The following is a 24,719-nucleotide window of genomic DNA, read 5'->3' on the forward strand; positions in this document are numbered from 1 at the left end:
GTGTGTGGCTTTCATGTAGTTTCCTCCACATAGCCCAAAACTTCCTTTTCTTTCACAAAATGGTGGCACTTTCCTTCCAGCATCCTTTCTGACAAATATTGATACTTAAAACCCTATAACAAAACCTAGAACGAAAAAGTGCATGATAGCCTCCAACGCTTCGTGTCCTGCAGAAAGAGTATGTTAGATCATCTGTCGTTCCCTGCGCTTTTCAAAATGTTTGCTTAAGGATTGCCATAAACCACACACTATTGAACGGAGGATGCAATTTAAGTTGATTTAGACCAGGTCTTATCTGCCACCATATAATCATGATTCAGGGCATAGACTCATAGGGCACAAGGCAGAGAGAGAGAGAGAGAGAGAGAGAGAGCATGCAATAAAGACTAGGTCATTTCTACCTTCCAACCTTCTGATAGTGGTGGGGGAGGGAACAGTGGGAAAGTTAGGTAATGATTTGTCATCCTCAAGCCTGCCATAGTTGTCAACCCTACCGTGCTGGAGATCCTCGCTGTGATTGACAGCAGGGTCGTGGGGGCCTCACTTGTCTCTGTTGACAGTAATAATGCGGATTTGTCAAAGCCTAATGGACATGGAGATGCCAGATTACGCTGAGTCTCTCGACTCCTCATACACCATGTTGGAGTTCGAAAACCTGAGGGTGCTGCCTACAAACTCATCAGGTGAGTGAGGAGATACCTTCCGTTGCCTCTCCAAACGGCCTCTGCTACCTTTGTTCAAATGTTGTCCTCTTCGGTGGACAAGAAGAAATGGGGTCGAAGGGTGGAGGGTGTCGCATTTGTGTGGGTGAACTCTTGGACTTCTGCATTGGGACAGGTGTTATGCTGTAGCCTTGAATTATATTGCCGATAAGGGACTTAGATTGAAAAGCTTGTACTGTGATTGAGAAAATGGATTTCTAATCAATGGAAATCTCTTGGAAAAGGTGTATTCCACACCTCACACACCTTGTTATGACATCACAATGCTGCAAAATACTTAGCCAACAGCAAAGACTATTGTTTATTAAGCCTGGGAAAATCTCCTTTCTGAATATTATGCCGATGATGTATTTATCAAATAAATGGCATTTTATACCACTTCCCACTTTGTTTGGCAAGATGTACCATTGATAAATGAGATAGTGGGGAGAGATTACATTTATAAATAGATATGAAATAGTTTGGCCTTCTTCTTCTACCTCTCCTCCTCCTCCTCCTCCTCCTCCTCTTCTTCCTCCTCCTTCCAAATCACTCTTGTCCGAAGCTGATTTCTGGGGCACAGGGAGAGAGGTCATCAGAGTTTTGTTGGGCATGTTCATTGTGAATGTTCACTGAACTTGCATATATTTAGAATCTCATGTCTTCTTGGTTCTGATTGTAGCTCTTGGATTTCATGACCATTCGGACCCACTTTTTACACACGTTTTCCCCATCTACCAGCTGAGGAGAACATAATATTTTACATATCTGATGAAGTACAACATTTCATTTTCCAGAGGGGGAGTTGTGGATGTTTGTATGTGATGCCAATAAAAGGTTTGATGATGATGAATACATGAGTTCATCTTTAAGGGGAGACATGGCATTTCAAGCATCTGATGAAATGGGCTTGAGTCTTGTGCTACAAGATTTCTCTTAGTCTTTAAGGTGAAACACAGATGCCTCCCTGTTTTTCTTAAACAATATGGTGACACCTTTCTGCGACTTTGAAACAGAAGGCTTGTGGGTAGCCAGAAAACTTGAGCTGATGTTTTATTCAAATATGTTTTTTTCCCCTTACAACCTGTGGCTCAAGTGTCACTAACTGGACAGGACATCATTCCTAGGAGTACTTCTTGTGGTTCCCCATGCCCCCGAATTTCGGGCAGCCTCTGCTATGGACCAAGCCTTTAGTGTGGTAGGCCCTGCCCTGTGGAACTCCTTGCCAGTAGAAGTTCGGCAAGAACTGTCCCTCCCTGCCTTCAGACATCTTTTGAAAACTGTTTAATTTAGAAAGGGCTTTGCAACCTGATTTTCCTTCTAACTGATCAAAATCTATTGTTATTTATTGATGTTGTATTAATGTTTTTAATGGTGTGTTATAGATCTTTGGTTGATTTCATCTCTATAGCTCCACCTTGCTATATATTTAGAAAAGTTAGGATTCATAAATAAATTATATCTATACAATAGTGAAGAAACAACACGCTAGCTTTTCTGAAAGGTGAAGGCTGTTTCAAGTTGGCATTGTGGTATTTGCCTACTTGTTAATAAGTAAACCAACATAGTCAGGAACTTGCTGTTTTGAAATGAGCATGTTTGTCTTGGGTAAGCATCCCCATCAAAAATTTGTCCAAACAGCTTAAAAAAGAAAACATCCCCCCCCTACAACCTAGCCAAAACCTTGAGACCTCGACATATCCCATTAGCAAAGTGACCCAAATGTAAGAAGTCTATCCAAGAGCTTTCACAAAACTCTTACAATAGACAAACAGCCATCTTTTTAATGGTGTTTAGGTGAAGCGTTTGCTCAAATTACGGAATTAGCAACTGGTTTAGAAGAAAGGAAAGTTTGTGTCTTGTATTGTGTTCTCAGTCTCATTCTTATCCTGGGCTTTGGAGCTTTCACTAGTGTTCACTAGACAAAAAGGAACTTTGATAAAGTGATACTTCTCTGTTGCAATGGGGAAGGGGAAATATATTGATCCCTGAAAGGAAGTTCACATTGACACAAAATTAAAGCCCTCAAAATGGCGGTACAACACTGAAGGGGAGGAGATAGTTTTGCTGGCACTGCTCCTGCTTGTTCTCTAAAGGGTGGTATGCCAGGAAAATGTGGAGGCTGGCTTTAGAGATGCAGAATAAAATTAAATTGAAATGTCTTTTAAAGCGTACAGAGATGGTGTTGACATGAGGTGGTGGTGGTAAGCTGCATTGCTTATCACCAGAGATATCACGAGCACTCTCTTGAGTAAAGTGTTCATGACATTGACGCAAGCACACCTTATAGGACTCTGCAAGTTTACTGGCTGAAAAACTGAGCTTCCCTCCCCGCCACCGATTGCAATTTATTGCAGCTTGAGCACCAGGGAAATGGGGTATCCTTTAAGCAAAAACACTTTGTAGAAGGAAAACTTGGAGGATTTCATCTTGCATGATAAACAAGCAACATCTCTGCACTTGTTTCTTGAAAAGCTAATCACTGGGTAGGGTTTCAGATTTGCCCCATTGAATCATCTTAAGAGTCGAAAGAATTTAAGAATTGAAACCCAGTGATGAAACCTTGTGACTATCTTAATTTTGTAGTGATTTCCCGTAACCTCCAATAACCCCACTGGATTGCAGTGGCCTTTCTGTAGCCTTCCCAGTTGTTAAGATGATTCACTTCTGACGTGAAATTGAGGAAGAGCTCCATGGTAGAGCATCAGCCTTGCATGCAGATGGTCCCAGGTAACATCCTAGCATCTCCAGGCACGCCTGGGGAAAGCTCCTGCCTGAAACCCTGGAAAGCCATCGTCAGTCAGTGTAGCCCAGGGTTTCCCAAACATGGGTCTCCAGCTGTTTTGGACTACAATTCCCATCATCTCTGACCACTGGTGCTGCTAGCTAGGGATGATGGGAATTGTAGTCCAAAAGCAGCTGGATACCGAAGTTTAGGAAACCCTGGTGTAGACAATACTGAGCTAGATGGGCCAATACTCACTTGGTATAAGACAACTTCCTATGTTCCCACGTGAAGCCAGCATAAATTGACCTTACAAAGAACACCCATGTGGTTGCTTGGCCCCATTGCTACTCACTTCCAGGTGGACAACAAACACAGTTTCATTTCAGTGGCATTTTTTTGAAGACTGCCTTGGGAAGGGGATTTATGCTGACACTGTCTTTGTAATAATTTAGTATGCATTGATTTTTTATTTTGATTTTTTAAAAAGAAAATCCATCTTGAATACTTAGTGGGAAAGTGGGATATAAATTGTGGCAATAAAATAAAGAAATATACATCTCTTTTCAGTAGATTTTAGAATTTTGAAGATTCACCAGAAGTGGATTGAACCAGAACAAGATGTATGGTTGTAATCTAGAATACCTTATGATCCTGTTTCTCACCCCTCCCTCCCTCTCTCCCTCCCTCCCACTTTTCTTTCCTTTTCAAACCAACTCTTACAAACTTGAGAAATATTCCCCATCAGTTTACATCTGATTATTTTTCTCTTAGGTACCATTTTAGCTGTCCTAGTCTTCTTAACCTACATTGTTTATGCTGGACTAGCACCTGCCCCATGATACAATTCCTCATATTGTTGTTTCAATATTTGGCTGATGTATCTTATTCATTGGAATTGCTTTCACAACTGGCTTGGAAAAGGAACTTCTCTTATGAAAATGTTTTGTTGTTTGCCCTAATACTTCCCCCCATCCTAAAAGTTCAGCACGACCCTTTTCAAAAATGTCACAGCTGCAATCTGGTCCATGGGTGGTGGCCAGGATGACCACATCAAACAAAGGAAGCTTATTCTAGAGTAACATACCAAGAAGGCAATAGACTATATATCTGGATTCATGGAGAAGTGCACAGGGCATTGGGAGTAAAAATGGCTCTACTCTTGAGGTGTGGCAGAACAGGCCAGATAACGTCAACCTGTGCAACGTCTCAATGCCGGTTCAATGAGCCTCACCCCACTCGTTGGCAAGAAAATACCCATAATAAAATACATTGTGACATTGAGTAAGTTGCTATCACATTATCAAGTGCCACATAACGTTCGTTCTACACTTGTAAGGAATCATAAGAACATTAGAAGAGCTTTCTGGATCAGATAAAAACTCCATCTAGTCCAGCAATCTGTTCTCACAGTGGCCAACCAGATGCCCTGTTGGGAAGCCTGTAAGCTGAACTTGCACTCTCTCCATCTGTGATTGCCAGCAATGGGCAACAGCACCTACTCTTTGGAACTCCCTGCCCATTGATATTAGGCAGGTTGCCTTTACTGTATTGTTCCAAACTGCTTTTGTTTCACCAAGCTTGCAAAGGCATGCCATTTTAACATGTAATTTTTAGCAGGTAGTATGGCTGATTTTATTTGCATTTTGAGAATTTGTGTGTGTCAGCTTGATTTTAATGCTTGCTTTTATCAATATTTTAAATGAATACTTGTTATTGTTCTTTGTAAACCCCTTGAAGGTTATTCTGTCCAGTTAGCAGGATATACATTTTGTTCCAAAAAAAGTACAGAAGAGGAAAGCAGGGAGAAACTTGACACACAAGCTGCAATTCCACTGCTAGCTCTGTGGCATTAAAATAATAATTGAGATTCCAAGATGAAAACTAGGACTGATCTTTTGTTATACAGAGAAGCTCTAGGCTGCTCTGAGCAGAAATCCACAGGGAAAGCTATTTCCCAAGTATACCTCTGGGCCAAAATCAGCTTTGCCTGTTTAGTCCTGTTGCTTCAGTTGCTTCCTTTTAAATAGTGAGGGCCACTACAAAACCTATATACGGTAGGCAGCGATTATTTATTTATTTATTTATTTGCCACTTATTTGCCAAGGTGACTTGTTGTTGTTTGAGTTTCTTCATTGCTTACTCCAAAAATGTCTGAAAGTGACTTACAATTATAAAAGCATACACGATACAAAATTTAAAAGACATCAGATGGATGAAATAGCATCCATTGACTATTGACTAATCCTGGAACAACAAAAAGGGCAAAATCTTACCCCACACTACTGAAAGAACACCAATACAACCTCGGGTATTGTCATTCCCAAGTGACCCCAATTAGCAGGCATATAGTTGACTGAAGAGTAACATCTTTGCTTGCCCTTAAAAGTTGAGAATGGTGGCTCCAGGCACATCTCTCTACGCACACACATAATGAAAATACACAATAAAATAATTTCACCAGAACATTAAAATAAATTAAAGTGTACAATAAAACAAGCCCATTAAAACAACAACAATTTTAATAGCTCCCCCCTCCCAATTAGAGCAGGAATTTCAATTTAGCAGATCAGGGGAATGCTTGTCTAAACAAGTTTGTCTTCAAGAGCCGGAGGAATGCCAGTACTGATGGGGCATCTCAGATTTCAGCAGTGAGATTATTCTACCACATTGGTTTCACCAGTGAAAAAGCCTGCCTTCGTGTTATCTCAAGCTGATAGCCATCAGACCATGGTGACATTAACCAGGTTCCATTTATTGAGCGTAATACCCTTACTGGCTAATAGAGTGAAATAAAGTAGAGGTTTTTTTTAGGGCTTTATAAGTAAGAACATGGCCCAGAGTTGTTTAGGGATTTATAAGTAAGAAGGAGTAACAAAGAAATAATTAAGTCTATCTTGTTGAGCAGGCTTCCTCAAACTCGGCCCTCCAGATGTTTTTGCCCTACAACTCCCATGATCCCTAGCTAGCAGGACCAGTGGTTTGGGATGATGGGAATTGTAGTCTCAAAACATCTGGAGGTCAGAGTTTGAGGGAGTCTGTTGTTGAGTGATAACCATAAACTGTACATTTTCAGGTTTAAACGTCAGCCCTTCGTTCTGCATGCACTGTATATATTGAAGATCAACAATGTGCTACGCACTTCCTCCACACATGATGCGGTTGTGAGGATACATTTTCTACCCCAAGACATTGCCATAAATTCCCAAACTGCACACAGTGCATCCATCACAGCCAGAATGTTTGTGGAACTTGGACGGAGGAGATTATTTTTCTGCCAGAGAATTCTCACCACAAATATATCTCACAGCCACTCCCAGGAGTTATTTTCCTGCCCCAGAACAAGGCCATTTATTGTATTTAAATTGGGGTATGTTTAGAGGAGATCTAGAAACCAAAGTCCATTAAGAAAAATTTAAAGAATTATTTTTAGCCTGGAGAAGATTATGGAGAGACATCATAGTGGTCTTCAAATCTCTGAGTACTGTCGCACAGAAGATGGACAATACCTGGGCCACATCCGCACATACATTTAAAGCACTATTATACCACTTTAAAAGTCCTGGCTAGAGTTCTCTATGAAGAGTGATTGATTGTTAAACCACTCTGGAAACTGTAGCTCTGGGAGGCGAAATGAGGGGGTCTCCTAACAATTCTCAGCACCTTTAACAAATGACAGCTCCCACAATTCTTTGGGGGAAGCCACAACTGTTTAAAGTGGTATCATATTGCTTTAAATGTATGGTATGAATGTGGCCTTATATTGCCTGCTTTCTTCCCACCCACCACCTGCTTTTAAAAAGCACTTCATCCCCCCTCCTTTTGACATCATCATAGCACCACTAGTATTATTTCACTCACTAAAAGGATCAGCCAGCCTTTTTGTTCTCAAGCAGAAGCATTGAGGAGTATTTATGGCCAAATAAAATGTCATCATCATATATCCCAAGCTAACATTTACTTAGCTGAGTTAAACTAAATGACAGGTGGCAAGCATCAACAAAGGATCCAATTTTTTTTATTAAAGTTTTCAGAAGGCAGAATTGGAGAGATGGCCCTGTCACACAAAATATTAATGCCAATGATGCTTACCTTGGTCAGGCACCTTTGTGGGATGGCACCAGGATCCAGCAAGCAATCTGGTGGCAAGGGGTTTTCCTGAGCCTGAGTGAACTCACAGGAGGGGAGAGTGCTGTTGTGTTCAGGTCTTGCTTGCAGCTTTCCCAGGGGCATCTGGTTGGCCGCTGTGAGAACAGGATGCTGGACTAAATGCATCATTGGCCTGGTCCAGCAGGACTCTTCTTATGCTATCTTCCCAAACACCTGAATGGCTAAACAAGGGAGGGACTTTTCAGTGCTCACACCTGAATTGTGGAATTAGCTTCCAGAGATACCCACCCAACTCCATCACTGTTGAGCTTTAGGCATCTGATTCAGAGAGCAGAGGAGTCAGTAGATGACCAGCCTGTTCATTGCTGGATGGCTTGGCTGCTTTACTGATGCTGTGGTCTCTTATAATGGTATGTTGTGTTCTAATTCTGTTGGTTTTATGGCTGCAAGCCACCTTGGTGATTGTGAATATGAGAATGTCGGGTATAACTTATGGCTGTGCACAGCTCATCCCCCCCCTCCACCCAGCCTGTGGTCTCAATTGGGGTGGGCAATCAGGCTACCTCTCCCACCCCACCCCAGCCACCTACCCCAGATCCAGTCCCAAATTAGTTTAGGGGTGGGACTAATGTTTATTTCCCCCCTTTGAAACCTAATTAAACATACAGCTGGGAGAATATTGCAACTCCCCCCTGACTGATAATAGGAAGGCTGAACCTGGAGGGGGCGCTGTTTCCCAAGAGGCTTTCCAGCATGCAAGCCACTTGAGAAGGAACACCCTGCATCAGCTGTTGCACAGAGACACCAATCATGTGAGGTGCTGCTTCAGAGACGGCGCATCAGGCAGGAAGGAGAATCAGGCGGCATTGGGCTCCTACCTTCTCTTGGGAGGATGCAGCTGATGGTCAGATAGACCGTGGCCTCTTAGTGGAGGTTTCCTGTCCACCACCTGCCTCTCATTCCTGCCTGATGCCAAGTTGGTTGCATGTTTTTTTAATGTGAAATGGCAGCTGCCTGGATTGAGAAAGCAGCATTGGTAAAATAAAGTGGTCTGGGAGGGCAGTTGCTGGAAGATCCCTGTGCAAGACAAGAAAATAGAAGTCTGTTGGGATACTTCCATGTGTGCACAGTCTTGTTGCACCATCTTTTGCACGTGGCCTTGCACAACATTTCAGGATACTTGTTCACAGAAGATGCATTGCACATCATCACACAATGTTTTTTCTGGTGGCTCTTGCACAACAGTTAAATTGAACAGCACCGCTGCCAGAAATTTGTCCTCTACTGCATCTTTGGATACAACTCTAAATAAATAATGCTCCCCCTCCCCCCCAAAAAAGATTGTCAACTGATCCTGCGTCGGCTGCTTTATTTCTCTGCTCTCTTGTGTGGTGTAGCTTGGATTAGAAGCATGAACCACCTGAATCAATAGCTTTTTAATGATCAAGAATCTGTTTTGTTTTCCATTTCATGACCTATAAGGCAGTGTTTTTCAACCTTTTTTGGGCAAAGGCACACTTGTTTCATGAAAAAAATCACGAGGCACACCACCATTAGAAAATGTTAAAAAATTTAACTCTGTGCCTATATTGACTATATATAAAGTAATTCTCTTGAATTTTTCAATTTTTCCCATGGCACACCAGGCAACATCTCGCGGCACACTAGTGTGCCGCGGAACAGTGGTTGAAAAACACTGCTATAAGGCACCATCTCTTGCACTAGCACTGGTCTTGGCTTGTAGCATCATATCCCGGGACTGCATAGACCAGGCATAGGCAAACTCGGCCCTACAGATGTTTTGGGACTACAACTCCCAACATCCCTGACCACTGGTCTTGTTAGCTAGGGATGGTGGGAGTCATAGTCCCAAAAAAATCTGTAGGGCTGAGTTTGCCTATGCCTGGCATAATAGACTAATTTTCAGGATCATGATTGGACTAGCTTAGGAGTGGGCAGATCTTGCTTCCATGGCCAATTTCTGGTGGACCACCTAGTGTCAGCTGGTGGCTTTGCTAATTTAGACCACATTCATATCATAGACTTAAAGCACTGTGATAACACTTTAAATAGCCATGGCTTTCCCCCAAGAATTCTGGGAGCTGTAGTTTGTGAAGGGTGCTGAGAAATGTTAGGATACTTCTCTGTTCCCTTTACCAACCAATGATGTCCATAGTTCCTTCTCCCAGAATTCTTTTTTTTGGGGGGAACCATGACTTGTTAAAGTGGAATCATAGTGCTTTAAATGTATGCTGTGAATGTTGACTCATTTAACACACAGTAGTGGGCCATGTGAATTTTGATTTTAAAAATAAGGCAAGACCCAATACTCTATGGATTGGGTTGGTTTTGTTCCTTTCCAGAGCTGGTCCAAGAGGAAAGATAGAGCTTACCTCCCTACCCAGTCCATATATAAAAGCCATCCAGATTGGTAGTTGTACCTAACTTAGACATAGGTGGTGAGACACCATCCTCCACTCCACTAGAGGGCAGTAGATTAGTTTATAAGTTGCTATGCAGACCCAGCTGTATCCACTCTATACCTCTTACCTATGGTCACCTGTGGCAGCTGCTTCCCTCTGCCTCACAGTAGCCCTGATTCTTTCCATCCCCAGGACACCCACTTTATTGACCACTGGTGAACTCCTTTTTTTTGCAGATGCCATTGTTTCAGAGTCAGGCAGTGGTGGTCTGCTGTCGAATGGAATCAGCTCAATGTGTGCCATCTGTGGAGACCGTGCTACTGGGAAGCATTATGGAGCTTCCAGCTGTGATGGCTGCAAAGGGTTTTTCAGAAGGAGTGTCCGTAAGAATCACGTCTACTCGTGCAGGTAGCTCTGTAGTTTTGTAGGTCATCCTTGGACATAGACTGGCTTTTCCATAAGCTTTGAACATTGTCACTGGCTGGAAGAGGAAGATGAATGACAACTTGAAATTTTCTCTAGTTTGCACTTCCTGAAACAATATGTGAACCATCCTTTGAAATTTACACATTTCCTAATTTTGCAGGAATCCATAAATTGCTACAGTAGCTTGAAAAAATGAATTTAAGTTGGGGGGGGGTGAGAAATGGAGAAACAGACAGAATTGCCTATCTCTGTTGGCCGTCCATGAAGCTGCCCTAACACTTAGCTGAAGCTGCCCTAACACTTAGCTGAAGCTAAGCAAGTCTGGCCAGTGGATGGATGGGTGGCCACCCAGAGACCACTTGTACTCCACCTTGGATTCCATAATGGACAAATAGTGGGATATAAGATGTAAAATAAAATAAGAGTCTAAGACATTTCATTGCCTGAGGCAAAGAACAAGAAACCTCTCAACCCAACAACACTGACAGTTGACCCTTGCTTCAACCCCAGCAAAAGGACAGCGTACAAGGCAGCAGGATTTGGGAAGGACTGGTAACACATTCAGGACCGGTGCTAGGGTTTCTTGTGCCCTAGGCAGACCACCTTCTGGTGCCCCCTGCCAAAGCCTGCTTTAGCGGGAGGTGGGGGTGGTGGAGAGGCAAGCAGCAGTTTCTCCACTGAATGGAGAAGCTGCTGCTTGCCCGTCCCGCCCCCTGCCCCCCACCAAAGCCTGCTTTAGTGGGAGCCGGGGGGTGGTGTAGGGGGCAAGCAGCACCTCTCCACTACAGCGGAGAAGCTGCTGCTAGCCCGTCCCGCGCCCCTGCCCAAGCCTGGCCAGTGCCCCCTCCATTTTGGCGCCCTAGGCAATTGCCTAGTTTGCCTTAATGGACACGCTGGTCCTGAACACATGGTATCTGCTTTGCATCCAGAAACTCCCAGGTTTAATTCCCAGCATCTCCAGGCAGGGCTGGGAATGTCCACTCCCGTCTGAAACCCCAGAGAGCTGCTGTCACTCAGCATAGACAATACTGAACTAGATGGGCCAATGGTCTGATTTGGTATAAGCTTCCCCTCTTACTCTGCTTAGCAGGGGAGTTTCCAGCCTTTGGCATTGCTCATCCTGGCACCTGCCGTCGAAGGCAGCTGGCCCACTCTGCCTAATGATAGAACCGGCCCTTCATATCACCAATGATTCTTTCCCTTTCCAGATTTAGCAGGCAGTGCGTAATAGACAAGGACAAGAGGAACCAGTGCCGATACTGCCGTCTGAAGAAATGTTTCCGGGCAGGAATGAAGAAGGAAGGTAAATGATCTAAAACTGTCCCCTGATCCAGAGTCCCATGTGCACTGCTGTGATGCTAGCCTTGCATTCAGTAGCCTGCTGCTAGTGTTGGGGGAGCTGACGAGTTGTGCCAAGTTCCACATCAGCAAATTCCTTTGCAGCACCGTTGATTAGGGTGCTGAATCACAACGGATGAATTCTGAATCACAATTAGGCAGAGCTGGATCATGTGGTTTGGAAGGGGGTGGCGGAAAATTTTTAGGACGTTGTCCAGACAGTGCCATCCCAAGACATTTTGCTTCCTGAAGCAGAATTCAAATTTGTATTAGTAGTTTGATTTATTGTCTCCCGTTCACTATGCAGTCTCAGGGCAGGTTTCAACCATTCAAAAATACAATAGAACCAGTTAAAGACAAATTGCAATCACAAGAATACAATGGCCCCTGAAAATATACCTCTCTAGTGTCAAAGGCCAGAGGTGCATCTCCAGTATTGAATGAAAACAGTATAGTGAAGGTGCCAGATGAAACAAGATGAAAAACAAGGATAGAAACCTCATCTTGTTTTAAATTTCTTAAGCTTCTTTGAGAGCTTTATGCAGAAAAAGGGGACTATTTTTTAAAAATAAAATAAGTAATTAGTATATAAGCAGAGCACCAGATGTTGCAATCAGACCCCCTCATCATTTACATAGGATATGCATATCTAGCGAAAGTTTTGGGAAGTTACTGATTTGCTTCCTTTGCCAGAAAAGTGACCTCTACTAGGATATGTATCGATTTCCTATGTGTGTGTGTGTTTTTTTTTTTTTTCCACCTCTTGCCCCACCCTGATCCACCCCCTCTGTAGCAACCCAATCAGGTTTCAGGGGAAATGAAGCCAATTGTTTGGTTGGTGTTGCACTAGGAAGTCAAACAGCAAACACAGTCCTGTTTGTTCAAGATTTTGGACATGGAAGGGACATTGAAGTTTTCCATCATTCAATTGCAGAATGCTCGGTCAGGGAAAGAACAGTGCTGTCCAGGGTTGTAAAGACTGCGGAGAGAATAACTGGGTGCACTCTTCCCACCTTGCGTCAAATCTGTGCCTCCAGGTGCCATAAGAAAGCTGCAGAGATAGTGCAGGATAGTGCGCACCCCGGAAATGATCTCTTCCAGCTTCTGCCTTCTGGAAGAAAGTAAAGGGTTATAAAGACCAGGACTAGCTGCCTGAGAAACAGTTTCTATCCAAAAGCGATTTTGGTTTTAAATGCAGTGTAAGGCAGTCTCTAAGTGAGTATCAGTATTTAGTTGTGGGGCATCAGAGTTTTTAGGGGGCTAACCAGGTAGGGTATTAAAGTTTAGGAGGTTAATTATGCATAGGCAGGATGGGGAATGAGTCGATAGGCTTTTTCAGGATAGTAGGATTGTCGTTGTTTGCATATCTGATGTAGATTTTTCAATTTCGTTGTTCTGTATGGGACAATGACAATAAAGATTATCGTATCTCAGCAAAATTCAGATACAGCAAGGCTCCTGACAGGAAATACCCAGTGATTTTCTACATCCTAAACTCTGGTCCAAAACACCAAGAAGGCATTGAGTTGGCAAAGGCAGAGTCAAAACTTGCTCTGTGTTCATGCTGCATTTCCAGTGATGCAGTTTCAGTAAGCCTTTGTGTCTGTCCAGCCTTTCAGATAGGCTACTGGCCTCAGCTTAGAGATGGAGGAGAAACTCAATTCAGTTTGCATTTATGGGCAAACCTTCCTAATTCACACTTTCCGTAATGATACACTATCTGAAATGCAGCCATCCTTCAAAATTCACACATCTTTGAACTTTGCAATCTACTTCTCTAGTCAAGTAACAAATAGAAAAATGCACATATGTTCACAGAAATGCATATATAAATGAAAACTGCATATAAAAATGCATTATATAAGGGGAAATCGCTTTGCAAATATGTGTACATTAGGGAAAGCTGCATACAAAGGTGTGTGCATTAGGAGGAATTCACACTAAAATGCTGCTGAATTTTCACAAGGAAAATGTGGAGAACTCAACCTAAGGTTGGGAAACAGAAAAACTGAAATTCACAGGTTTGCCCATCCCTGTCTCACTTAATGTTTCTTTTCATCAGAAATGCATTGCAATGCACTCACCACCTAATAATGACTTACTTTTACAGTAGGTAAAATATTAACTGGATAAGTTTATTCCAAGGAGCCTCCTGCGATAATGCCAAAATCATCTTGAGAACGTCGTGCTTTAGGCTGGGGGGTTGCTATCTGCCCTGAAGGGAAAACAGAAAAAATATACACCATAAACCACACAAAAGATAAACAAGGAACCACTTTGCTCTCCAAAGGGTGTGATTATGATAGGAGCATTAATGCAACTCACTTCAATTGGATCCTGTCTTCATTTGTGCTTTAAACAGTATGTGACACACCTGTTTTTTTATCTCTTGCGTGGATGACCTTTTGGCCTCACTTTGTCATAAAATCATTCTTCTTTCTGTTCTCAGGGTATATATGCCTAGCTTATGCATCCATATACCTAAGTGGGACCCACAAAAGCTTTCAACACAAAAATGTGTTTGTTAGCCTCTAGGGTACTGTGGGAACACACTGAGTCAGACCATTGGCCCATCCAGCTCAGTATTGTTGACACTTAATTTATATCCTGGGCTTAGCGTAAATGAAAACAGATGCAACTTAAACCACACAATGAATATCAACAGCGGCACTGAAAAGAAACCACACACAGAGACAAAGATACAGCACCCACCCTCAGAAGACACTGCCACAACAGCCAGTTGGTGGCCAAGGACTGTTGGCAAAAGGAAAGCAGAGAGGGGGCCATTCTAGCTTCCCATGGGAGGGAGGTCTACGATCTGGGAGCAGCCAGCAAGAAGGCCCTGTCTTGTGCGCTTACCAAATGTGCCTGTCATGGTGGCAGAGAAAAGCCCAGGCAGGCTCACATAGGGAGAGGCGGTCCTTCAGAAAGGAATATGAATTAAAAGGGTGTGAACATTTGCAAATGATTATAACCCTGTCCCCATCAGAACACTTTCCTATGAGTTCTCCCTACCTGGCCTGACCAGTTCCCAAGATTCTTAGCGTCTGCATTTGGTGCAAGTCCAGTAAGAAATGTAAACTTTGGAAATTACGGTGCAAGTCAGCCCTCTTGCTTATTGACAATTGGTTGTGTGGTCATTGGAGGTGATGCCTGCCTGACACGGTTGCTTCATCTCTCTGGCAAAGCTGTACAGAATGAGCGTGACAGGATCAGCATCCGCCGGAGCAGTTACGAAGACAACGGAGCCCTGTCAATCACCATTCTGACCCAAGCAGAGGCGATGGCGCATCAGGTAGGAGGGGAACCCCCTCCCCCCATTTCTTCTTACATCTTGCAGTCATTGGAAGTCTACTCATCCTGAGGTCCTTAACCACACTGAAGCCTGGCAATAGGGTATAATCTTCCGCTGCACCTGAGGCAGCAAAATTTGATTCGGGTCACATCTAAAGGTGAACCTACCTAGTTTGTACTTTCCAAAACAATATGCGAACTGAAACATAGCCATCTTTTGAAATTTGTGTATCTCCATATTTTGCAGTGCAATTGTCAAGCCAAGTAATGGGTTCAAAAATACTAGGGTGAAATGTGCAATAAAATGTGTATATAAGAAAAAAAAGGGAGCAAAAGTGCATTGTGTTAAGGAGAATTGCATATATGCTCTAAAATGAATTTTCGTGAGAACTAGTTGTTGGGGAAATGTGGATGACTGAATTTAAGGCAGTCAAAATGAGAAACCAAAATGGACAAATTCATGCACCCCCAAACAACAGGCTAGTTTAGGAGGCCAAAGCAGGGGAGATACATGGCCGCCCTGAATGTCCACATTTCCTGAAATCCCCAACATCCTCAGATGGGCTTTCCCATTAGCCCCAATAGGTGGAGAAGTTTCTGACTGTATGTTTGGAATCTGTTTATCATTTTTTGGTTGTAACATCCAGACCATTTTTTCTATCCTTTTCTTTATTCTTTTTCCTTGTCCAACAACTCCCTACCATATGGAGGATCTTATCCAACAATGAACTCTGGAGAACTCTTAAGCTTGCCACATTTCATCTACTTTTTGTTTGGTCCTAAAATAAAGATATTAGCCAACTGTGTACTATGGAGTTAGTTTCTCTCTCTCTCTTTATGAAGAAATTCTAAAGTGCCCCAAACAGGAATCAATAAATAAAATGCAAGCCTCTTGCACAGAAGGACTGCAGATTTCCAGAACTTGGAGGGTGAGTTTGGGCACAAGGCAAATTCATAATGTCAACATATGCTGTTGATAGAATAGTTGTGATCTATTGCCACCTTCTGGACAAAAGGGTAACTTTCCATTTGGGCACGATAGACTCATCTATACGATGGTGTGTTATATGGAGGGGTGAAGGAGTGGGGAAATGGGGAAGAAGGAGATGTAGGATTGCCTAGTTAAAGGGTGCCTGATCTTTTCTCTTATAGTATTCAGCTCTCCGTCCTGTGCACAGCGCCGATATTGCCATGAAGAAGATTGCAACGATCAACGATGTGTGTGAGTCGATGAAGCAGCAGCTCCTGGTCCTCGTTGAGTGGGCAAAATACATCCCAGCATTCTGTGAGCTTCCCCTGGATGACCAGGTGAAAAAAGCAACTTTTGGGGAGGAAGGAGGCATATGTGGCTTCTGCATCCCGGATTCTTTGAACGTTATGCTTTCCTTCTGCAGACCTGCGATGTGCAAAGGAGAAACTTCCTAACTCAAAAATCTGTACAGTTGTTCATTTCACATCAGTTATGGATTGATTTAGTGATTTGGGAGAGAGAGAGAGCAGAAAACCTGGGTGTAAAAGATTAGCATTTTTCAAGCTAACACATGTACTGTATTGGCAATTGTGGCACAGAGCCTCAGATATCAATGAGGTGGATGGGTAGGATGTCATGGAATGTTAGCGAACATTGCACTTGCTCAAAGAACAGATGTTTTCTGCTTCTGAGAGGGGAGTGAAAGTTGTCAGTTTGGCTGAAATGAAAGCTTTGCACAGACCCTAGAGACAGGAGTAGCTTTGTGGGGTTGGTCTAGGAAGAAGTCTCAGTCCAAGAGAGAAGTAACCCCCATAAGCAAGGTATCCAAAAACAGGGTAGAATGGACTGAGAAAAAGGTACCTGAAGGGAAGGTGTTGATGGAAGAGAAGGGAACTTGGGTAACTGGACAGACGAGACAACAAACTGAGGCAACAACCGGCTCTGAAGACCTCACAGCACTTAAAAGAGGTGGGGAAGAACATAAGAAAAGCCTGCTGGATCAGGCCAACGGCACTGAAGGTTGTAGGTAGGCAGCATTGTAGGAACCCTAGGGAGGCAATGAGCATATTGAGGCCAGCTTGCATGTAACAACCCTAGCTGCGACTCCAGTTTAGCAGGCTGAGGAAAAAGCATCAGGTTTGGATGGTCACTTCTACATTACCAAATCATATATTTTAACTTTGGTATGTTTTAAAGTATGGTTGTGAATTTTTTTCTGTTTTATTGTTTTCTTTTTTGTAAATTGCTTTGAGGGCTTTTTAAAACATTTAAGTGGTGTATAATTTTTTATGAACCACACACACACAGGAAATGCACCATTTGTAAAGGAGACAAAAGGAGAGGACAGGTTTGCATACAATTTGCAAATGCTCATTTCCTATCTATAGAGGCGCATTGAAAGATAATGGCTATAATTCACACAGATGTTACTGTGACCAGTGTGGAGAAGACTGCGGGCAGATGACCCATTTGCCTAGTGCTCACTGTCAAGTCTCACCTGCTCTCCCTAGTGCCAGTAAGGGAAGAAAGTATAGAGGCCGTAGGTAGGTAGGAAGGAAATTTATGGCAGCACCAGACATAAGGATGTTGGCTGATTTATTTCATGTTTTGATCACTTCACCAGAACTAGGATCTGATCAAGATCCATTGTTGACATGCATCAGTAAAGCAGACTACAGTTCAGTCAGTATGAAATTGTTCTTCCTTTTCCCCCTTTCTCTCTTGGGATTCACAGGTTGCCTTGCTAAGAGCCCATGCTGGTGAGCACTTACTGCTGGGAGCTGCAAAGCGTTCTATACCATACACGGATTTTCTCTTACTAGGTAAAATACCCATGCACTATAACACACCTCATTGTCTGGTTTCCACAGAGTAACCAGCTCTCTGTACTCTCTCTCTGTTTTCAAAACCACAGTGATTCATTATTATATTTTTGGTGTTATAGAATAAGACAACTGGAAAGATTACCCCCAAAGACCATATTGTCCAACTCCCTGTAGTAAGGTGAAAGGTAAAGGTAAAGGACCCCTGGACGGTTATGTCCAGTCAAAGGTGACTATGGGGTTGTGGCGCTCATCTCGCTTTCAGGCTGAGGGAGCTAGCGTTTGTCCACAGCTTTTCAGGTCATGTGGCCAGCATGACTACACCACTTCTGGTGCAACGGAACACTGTGACAGAAACCAGAGTGCACAGGAACACTGTTTACCTCACCACCACAGCGGTACCTATTTATCTACTTGCACTGACGTGCTTTCGAACTGCTAGGTTGGCAGAGGCTGGGACAGAGCAATGGGAGCTCACCCCATCGCGGGGATTCGAACCGCCGACCTTCTGATCGGCAAAGCCGAAGAGGCTCAGTGGTTTAGACCACAGTGCCACCTGCATCCCTCTAGTAAGTTAACAATAATCTATAAACACCCCACCCTAAAATGTATCACCCCAATACAAGAAGATCCCTGCTGGATCCTGTTTCCCACAGAAGATAAGCCAGGTGTTTCTTTAAAGCTCACATGAAGCAGGGCATGAAGTTCACTCTACCCGCTGCACCTACTGATATTCAGAGGTAGACTGTAGCTGAACATGGAGGTTCAATGATCAATAGCTGCTGATAGACCTATCCTTCATGATTTCATCTAGCCCCCTGATAAATCTCCATAAGTTAGTCGCTCTAGTCACATCCTTTGGTGGCAAATCCAACAAATTATTTATTTATTTGGAACAATAAAACATGCATGCATATACATACATAATTGATGAAATTTATGCAGTATGTGAAGAAGTACTTATTCTGTCTCAATTTCACTGAGCCTTTATTATGAGAGAGGGGGGAAATATCTCTGTGGTTCCCTCTCTCCACACTAAAGATAGCACATTAGACAGCTTTATAAACAGCCACTATATAATATCCCTTTTACAATGCAATATCTATACATGTCTACTCAGAAGCAAGCCCCAGGGAGTTCCATAAGACATACTCCCAGGAAAGTGGGCAGAGGATTATTGCCTTAAAGTGTGATCCTATGCATCCATTGTCTACTCAGAAGTAAGCCCCCCTGAGTTCAATGAGGCTTACTGCCAGGTAAGTGTACACAGGATTGCAACCTGAAAAGGCCCGAACACACTAGCTTGGAGATGGAGATGGGACCCTCTAGATGATGCTGAAATCCAACTCCCCCCATTGGTTGTGTTGGCTGGGGCTGATGGGAGCTGGAGTCTTATGGACATCTGAAGGTCTACAGCTTCCACATCATTCTTACATCCTTTTCCCAACAGAGAAGGGGGTCCACCCTTTTCATCCTTTACCACCAGGTTTTCAGGCAAGGCAACCAGAGAACGGTGCCTTAACTTTGTTTGGTGAAGAGTCCCATTTTAAATCCAAAAGCTTGTTCATTCTTACTTGCGGGGTCAATTTGTTAAAAATAATAATTTTGAAACAGCACATCAATATTTGCACTAAACATTGGAGAAGGCCTAGAGAGCTCTGTGGTAGAACATCTGCTTTCCATGTAGAAGGCCCCGAGTTCAATCTCTGGCATCTTCAGATAGGGCTGGGTGAGAACTCCCTGTCTGAAATACTGGAGAGTCAGTGGAGGCAATACTGAGCAAGATAGCCAAGGATCTGACTCAGTGTATAGCAGCATGCTATGTTCCTCTTTGCATCAAGGTAAGATGCTCCTCCTCCCCCTCTCTTTTCAGGAAATGACTTCATCATCCCAATGCACTGTCCAGAGCTTGAAATTGCCCGTGTAGCTACCAGAATTCTGGATGAGCTGGTGAAGCCCTTGCGAGAAATTCAGATTGATGAGAATGAATACGCTTGCCTGAAAGCCATTGTGTTCTTTGACCCAGGTGAGGTCCTCTCATGTGCTACTGACCATCACAAAATCCATTAATCATCAGAGGATGATGCAGATTTCAGCAGCAAGGCTTCACTGCTTATCTCTGTCCATCCACTATGCTTCAGGTTCCTTCCTGGACCATTCATTAATATGGTATCCCCTTCACCCTTTCTTCAGAACCCTCCCACAAACATCACTTTTCTTCAAGGCCTTTTGCTGAACCCCTTAATCCTCTAGGTATACTGGAGGAATTCAGTTTTGGTGAATCTGAAAAGTGAACTGACCTGATCTACACCTTCAGGATTAATGTGTGGATTGGAATGCAATTTTCTTTTGGATTTTGCACTTCTTTGAATTTTACAACATGGTTCTTGACTTGTGCGATTTAGCATTTGCATTGTAGGAGAAAAGAGTGTTTAGAAATGCATAGGTTGAAATAAAATATATTTACAAAACAGCTATTTTTCAAGAACGTATTTATTTAAATACAAATCTTCATGCAGATTTCTTAGAAAACAACAACAACATACCGGTATGCAATAAGAGGATAATTTATTTATTCTAAAAAGGTATATCCTGAGTTTCACCATCTCAGTTCCCAACGGTCTTATACAAAATAGAAACATGATATACAACATTTGAAACATAAATTAAATGCTAGAGATTTAAACATCAGTGCAGCAGAGTCCTCCTGGCATAAAACAGTTTCAACCAGGTGTCTGAAATTTAGCAGGAGTGGTACAGGTTAATGGGGAAATGGGTTGGAACAAGCTATGAGCACATGTGAAATTAACATGGGGCATCTTTATCCCATAACCAAGCCTGTCCATCCAATGGTATTTGCCCTTATCCAGCCCTTACTCCTCTTGTCTCTCCTTCACCCTCTTCAGTTGTCTTCACCACATGTCCTTTTCCTGCGGCGGGGAATTCCACTAACTGGGCTTCACTAGGGAGAATGTTCTTTCGTGCACTGTTGTGAACCACATCTCAGATGGTGGCAGGGCACACAGAGAAATCTCCTTAGGTGATATCAGAGGGTATTGTGCATATCCTAGTTGTAAACCCTTTAAGGCAGGGACAGGGAAACTGCTGCCCTCCAGATGTTGGGCTCCAACCCCCATCAGTCCCAGCTGGCATGGCCAATGGTCAGGGCTGATTGGGGGTGGGGATGGAGTCCAACATATGGAATACCACAGATCCCCCTGAGCCAAATTGCTGCATGCAAGCCAAACTAACCTTCATTAGTTTGTCTCTCCCTCCCAGATTGCAAAGGCCTGAGTGAGCCTGGGAAGGTGAAAAACATGCGTTTTCAGGTACAGGTGAACTTGGAGGATTACATCAACGACCGGCAGTATGACTCGCGAGGCCGATTCAGTGACATTCTCCTCCTGCTGCCTCCTCTCCAAAGCATCACTTGGCAGATGATTGAGCAGGTTCAGTTCGTCAAGCTCTTTGGAGTGGCAAGGATCGACAGCTTGCTTCAGGAAATGCTTCTGGGAGGTAACAACACTTGGAATGGTGCTGTGTCGCATGCACACGAAAGCTCATACCAAAAACAAACTTAGTTGGTCTCTAAGGTGCTACTGGAATGATTTTTTAAATTTTTTATTTTGTTTTGACTATGGCAGACCAACACGGCTACCTACCTGTAACATTTCTTACCTGTGTGTCTTAAAACAGAGGTGAGGACCCTCAGGCCTGGGGGCCAGAATGTGGCCCCCCAGACCTTTCTATATGGTCCTCAGAACTCTCCCTAGGCCACACTCTTCACTGGCTTTGTGTTATGCCAGAAATGTGTTTGCCTTGCTCGGATGTGTCATTGAACTCTGGTAATGCCCCTTGCTTCCATGGATGGAGAACACAGGTGTGTGTAGACACTAGCCTACTAGACAAAGGTAAACTTACTGTACCCACTTTTGCCTCTAGCCCTGCCCACTGCTGGTATGTGGCCCTTGCAGAGTTTCCCAGAAGGAAATGCAGCCCTTGGATTGGAAAGGTTATCCCATCTGTATCTTTAAACCAAACTACGGGGAATGACACACTTTGGGCGAAAGCCAGGAGACAAATCCATCTATCCATTTGGGTGTTTGCATACAAAGAGAATGGTATAATTAGAAAAAGCTTTCTGAAGGCTCAGAGTGGGTCACATCAATAAAAGCAAGAGGATTGCATTAGGCTTTCCCATTAAAGGCAGAATGAACTTCAAAACAAAGAAAATGACGCCTGTGTTTGGTACAGTATTTGGTCAATAATAACTGGCAAAATGAGACAGCTTTTCTCTCTGTTCATGCAGGGACAACTATGGATGCACCACAGTACCAGTCAGGACCTTCTAGCCTTAACATGGAACCTCTTCCGGGACACATTGTGCTCCCCAGCAGCATCGGATCAGTAATTCACACCATTTCAGCCTGTAGGTGTCCAATTTCCTATCTGTTTCACTTACCGGTAGTTAAAACCTTTGCTTATTAAGGTACGCAGATCTTTCTTCTGAAATATTAAATTCTGAATGTGCACATATTGCCTCAGGAATGCACTTTCTTCCAAGGAGTAAGGATAAGAAGAGGAAAATCTGGGAGCGATGCCTCAATTTCACTGTGAAAATTTAAGCCGCAATATGCAATTTCCTGAAAAGGAAATTGCATACTCCAAGTGCATATGTCTTCACAGCAATGTGAGAAATTGTACCGGGCAGTAATTTAATTCAATGATAGCAAGGATGCTTTGCACCCAGAAGTACTTTGGTTTGATCCTGCCAGGATCCTGTCCAACCCAGAGACCTCTTTGGAGGAAAAGGTTCAGGGGATGATTACATATGGTACATAACATTTGCAGACTAAAAAAACACACAAGCTAGTGAATGCTACTCATATAAACTTGTATGATTCCAATTCCTGATCTCCAATGAACATGCAAATTGCAGCAATGTCCACTCCTGTTCCCATTTCTGATGGAATTCCCCAACATCTATAGTCCTGACCCACCAGTTGAAGACTAATGCCAGGCTATTGCAAATAACACCTTTTTGTGTTTCCCCCCCTCCACAGCATCTCCTGAAACATCCCTTCCTTCTCCTTCGACCAGTACAGGAAGTGAAGATTACAAGCTAGGTCCTGCCCCCAGGCCTGAAGTAGTACCTGCGACTGTTTTGCCTCAGGCGGTGATACCCAAGCAGGAGATTCTATAAAGAACCACGCTGAAGAAATCAATAATTTAACCTTTCAAGTCTTAAGTCCAACCATCACTGTTCTCACAGCAGCAGCTAGCACTGCCTACCTGAAACAAAATGGCACCTTTCAGCAAAGAGAGGAGAGAGCTCACCTGTTGGCAGTGTCCCCTTCCTATGGGTTCATGTCGTTTCCTCAGTTAGAAGTGTAAGGTGTTTGGGGCAGGTGCTTCCTAATGAAGCTGCAGGGGTTCTTTGTTAATGGAGATTAAGTAGCAGATAGATGCATGTATTCTAAGTTCTCTTGGCGACGGGTCTTCATGCTTGTGCATGTTCATGCTTTCCAAACTCTGCCTACATACCAACAATGCCTGGAAAGCTCAAGCAGCAGACAGACTCAGAGAGACACATTCAAAAATCAGAAGCAAAGAGCAGCAAGCATGTTGTGAACCCTGGACCTGTCTGCCGCTTTCTTCTCCTCTGGGAAGCTCCACAGTGCTCCAACACAGAGATGCTCCTTCATGGGGCTTGGCAATATTACATCTTATGAGGCCTTAATAATGTGCTGCATACTAAAGAGCGCAAGCAAGCATAAATGCACCATCAGACCTTGTTTCCAAAGTCCCATACCCTCCCACATTTCTCCAATGATAATAGGGACACCCTATTCCATAATAATAATAATACTAATTTTACTATTTATACCCTGCACATCTTGACTGGGTTGTCCCAGCCACTCTTGGTGGCTTCCAGCTAACAACAACATTCAGCATTAAGAAGCTTCACTATACAGGGCTGTCTTCACGTGCCTCAGGGGTCGGATAACTCCATACTCTCCAACATTTCTCTGATGAAAATAGGAATGTCCCAAGGAAAAGCAGGATCAGATCAGGAACTGGGACAGTTCTGTAAATCTGGGACTATCCCTGGAAAATAGGGACACTTGGAGGATGTGGGATCCTGGTTGGCTCCCTGTTTCACTGCAGAACATCCAGTATCTCAATCATGCAGCACTCACTAAAGAGAGGCTCACTGACATTATTATTTGTGTAATTAATAGATGTTAAGTGCTGTTTGCACTCTCCACAGTTGGTATCTCAATGGAGGCTGGTCCATTTGGGCAAATGGGGCACTGCCCCACCAACCTCTAGTTGCTGTCTGCCAGTCCCCAGCTGCCTACCTTCTTGCTCCAGGACGTGGCGACACTGGCTGTCAGTTTCCAACTTCTTAAGTCCCAGTGTTGGCTCTGTAGAACTCAGTGGGGAGGAGGATGAGGACAAAACTAGAATTAGTTGGCTCCACCTGTCCTTGGCTCTGTTTGTCTATGTGGGTCTCCCTGGCTTCTACCTTACCAGTTCCAACAGGCACCAGTCTTCACTGAAGAGCATGCTGCTCATCAAAAATTGGCAGTTTATTTTCTGTTAACACTCCCAGCTGTTGTGTGGTTCTTTTGGAACAGAATAAAGGATACATAATCCAAAGTGGAGAAGATTGGTTCTGCTCATATCACAGCCTCTGCCAAAATTGATTCCTACATTCCCATTGCTATTTCTTTTGATCCCATAGGTTTCTGTTTATTAATGTCTGATCAGCATACTATTAGGACTTAACTTACTAACGTTTGAGAATTGTTATGCCATTTCTAAAAGCCGTCAATATTTGAAAATAGGAACATGCTGTGCTTAAATAAAAAGTCATGAAGTGATACAAAAGTATGTAATTAATGC

The 24,719-nt window shown here is 43.4% G+C and overlaps 1 protein-coding gene across 2 annotated transcripts; it reads left to right on the forward strand.

The window, feature by feature from the left end:
• Positions 1-366: 366 nt before the first annotated feature.
• On the forward strand, positions 367-24,707 carry LOC117050932 (hepatocyte nuclear factor 4-beta-like). Of its 2 annotated transcripts, XM_033156894.1 has the most exons (10): positions 372-683; positions 10,196-10,367; positions 11,594-11,688; positions 14,912-15,018; positions 16,170-16,325; positions 17,723-17,810; positions 19,684-19,836; positions 21,090-21,326; positions 22,120-22,239; positions 22,874-24,707. In XM_033156894.1, the coding sequence occupies exons 1-10, from the start codon at positions 566-568 to the stop codon at positions 23,011-23,013; spliced, it is 1,386 nt and encodes a 461-aa protein (XP_033012785.1). In that variant the 5' UTR covers positions 372-565; the 3' UTR covers positions 23,014-24,707. The 2 variants fall into 2 exon arrangements, with proteins under 2 accessions (XP_033012786.1, XP_033012785.1); XM_033156895.1 differs by lacking the exons at positions 22,120-22,239; positions 22,874-24,707 and adding an exon at positions 21,481-21,676 and having other exon boundaries at positions 367-683; positions 21,090-21,354.
• Positions 24,708-24,719: the final 12 nt, after the last annotated feature.

The sequence above is a fragment of the Lacerta agilis genome, chromosome 8 (assembly GCF_009819535.1).
Source record: "Lacerta agilis isolate rLacAgi1 chromosome 8, rLacAgi1.pri, whole genome shotgun sequence".
Taxonomy (NCBI): domain Eukaryota; kingdom Metazoa; phylum Chordata; class Lepidosauria; order Squamata; family Lacertidae; genus Lacerta; species Lacerta agilis.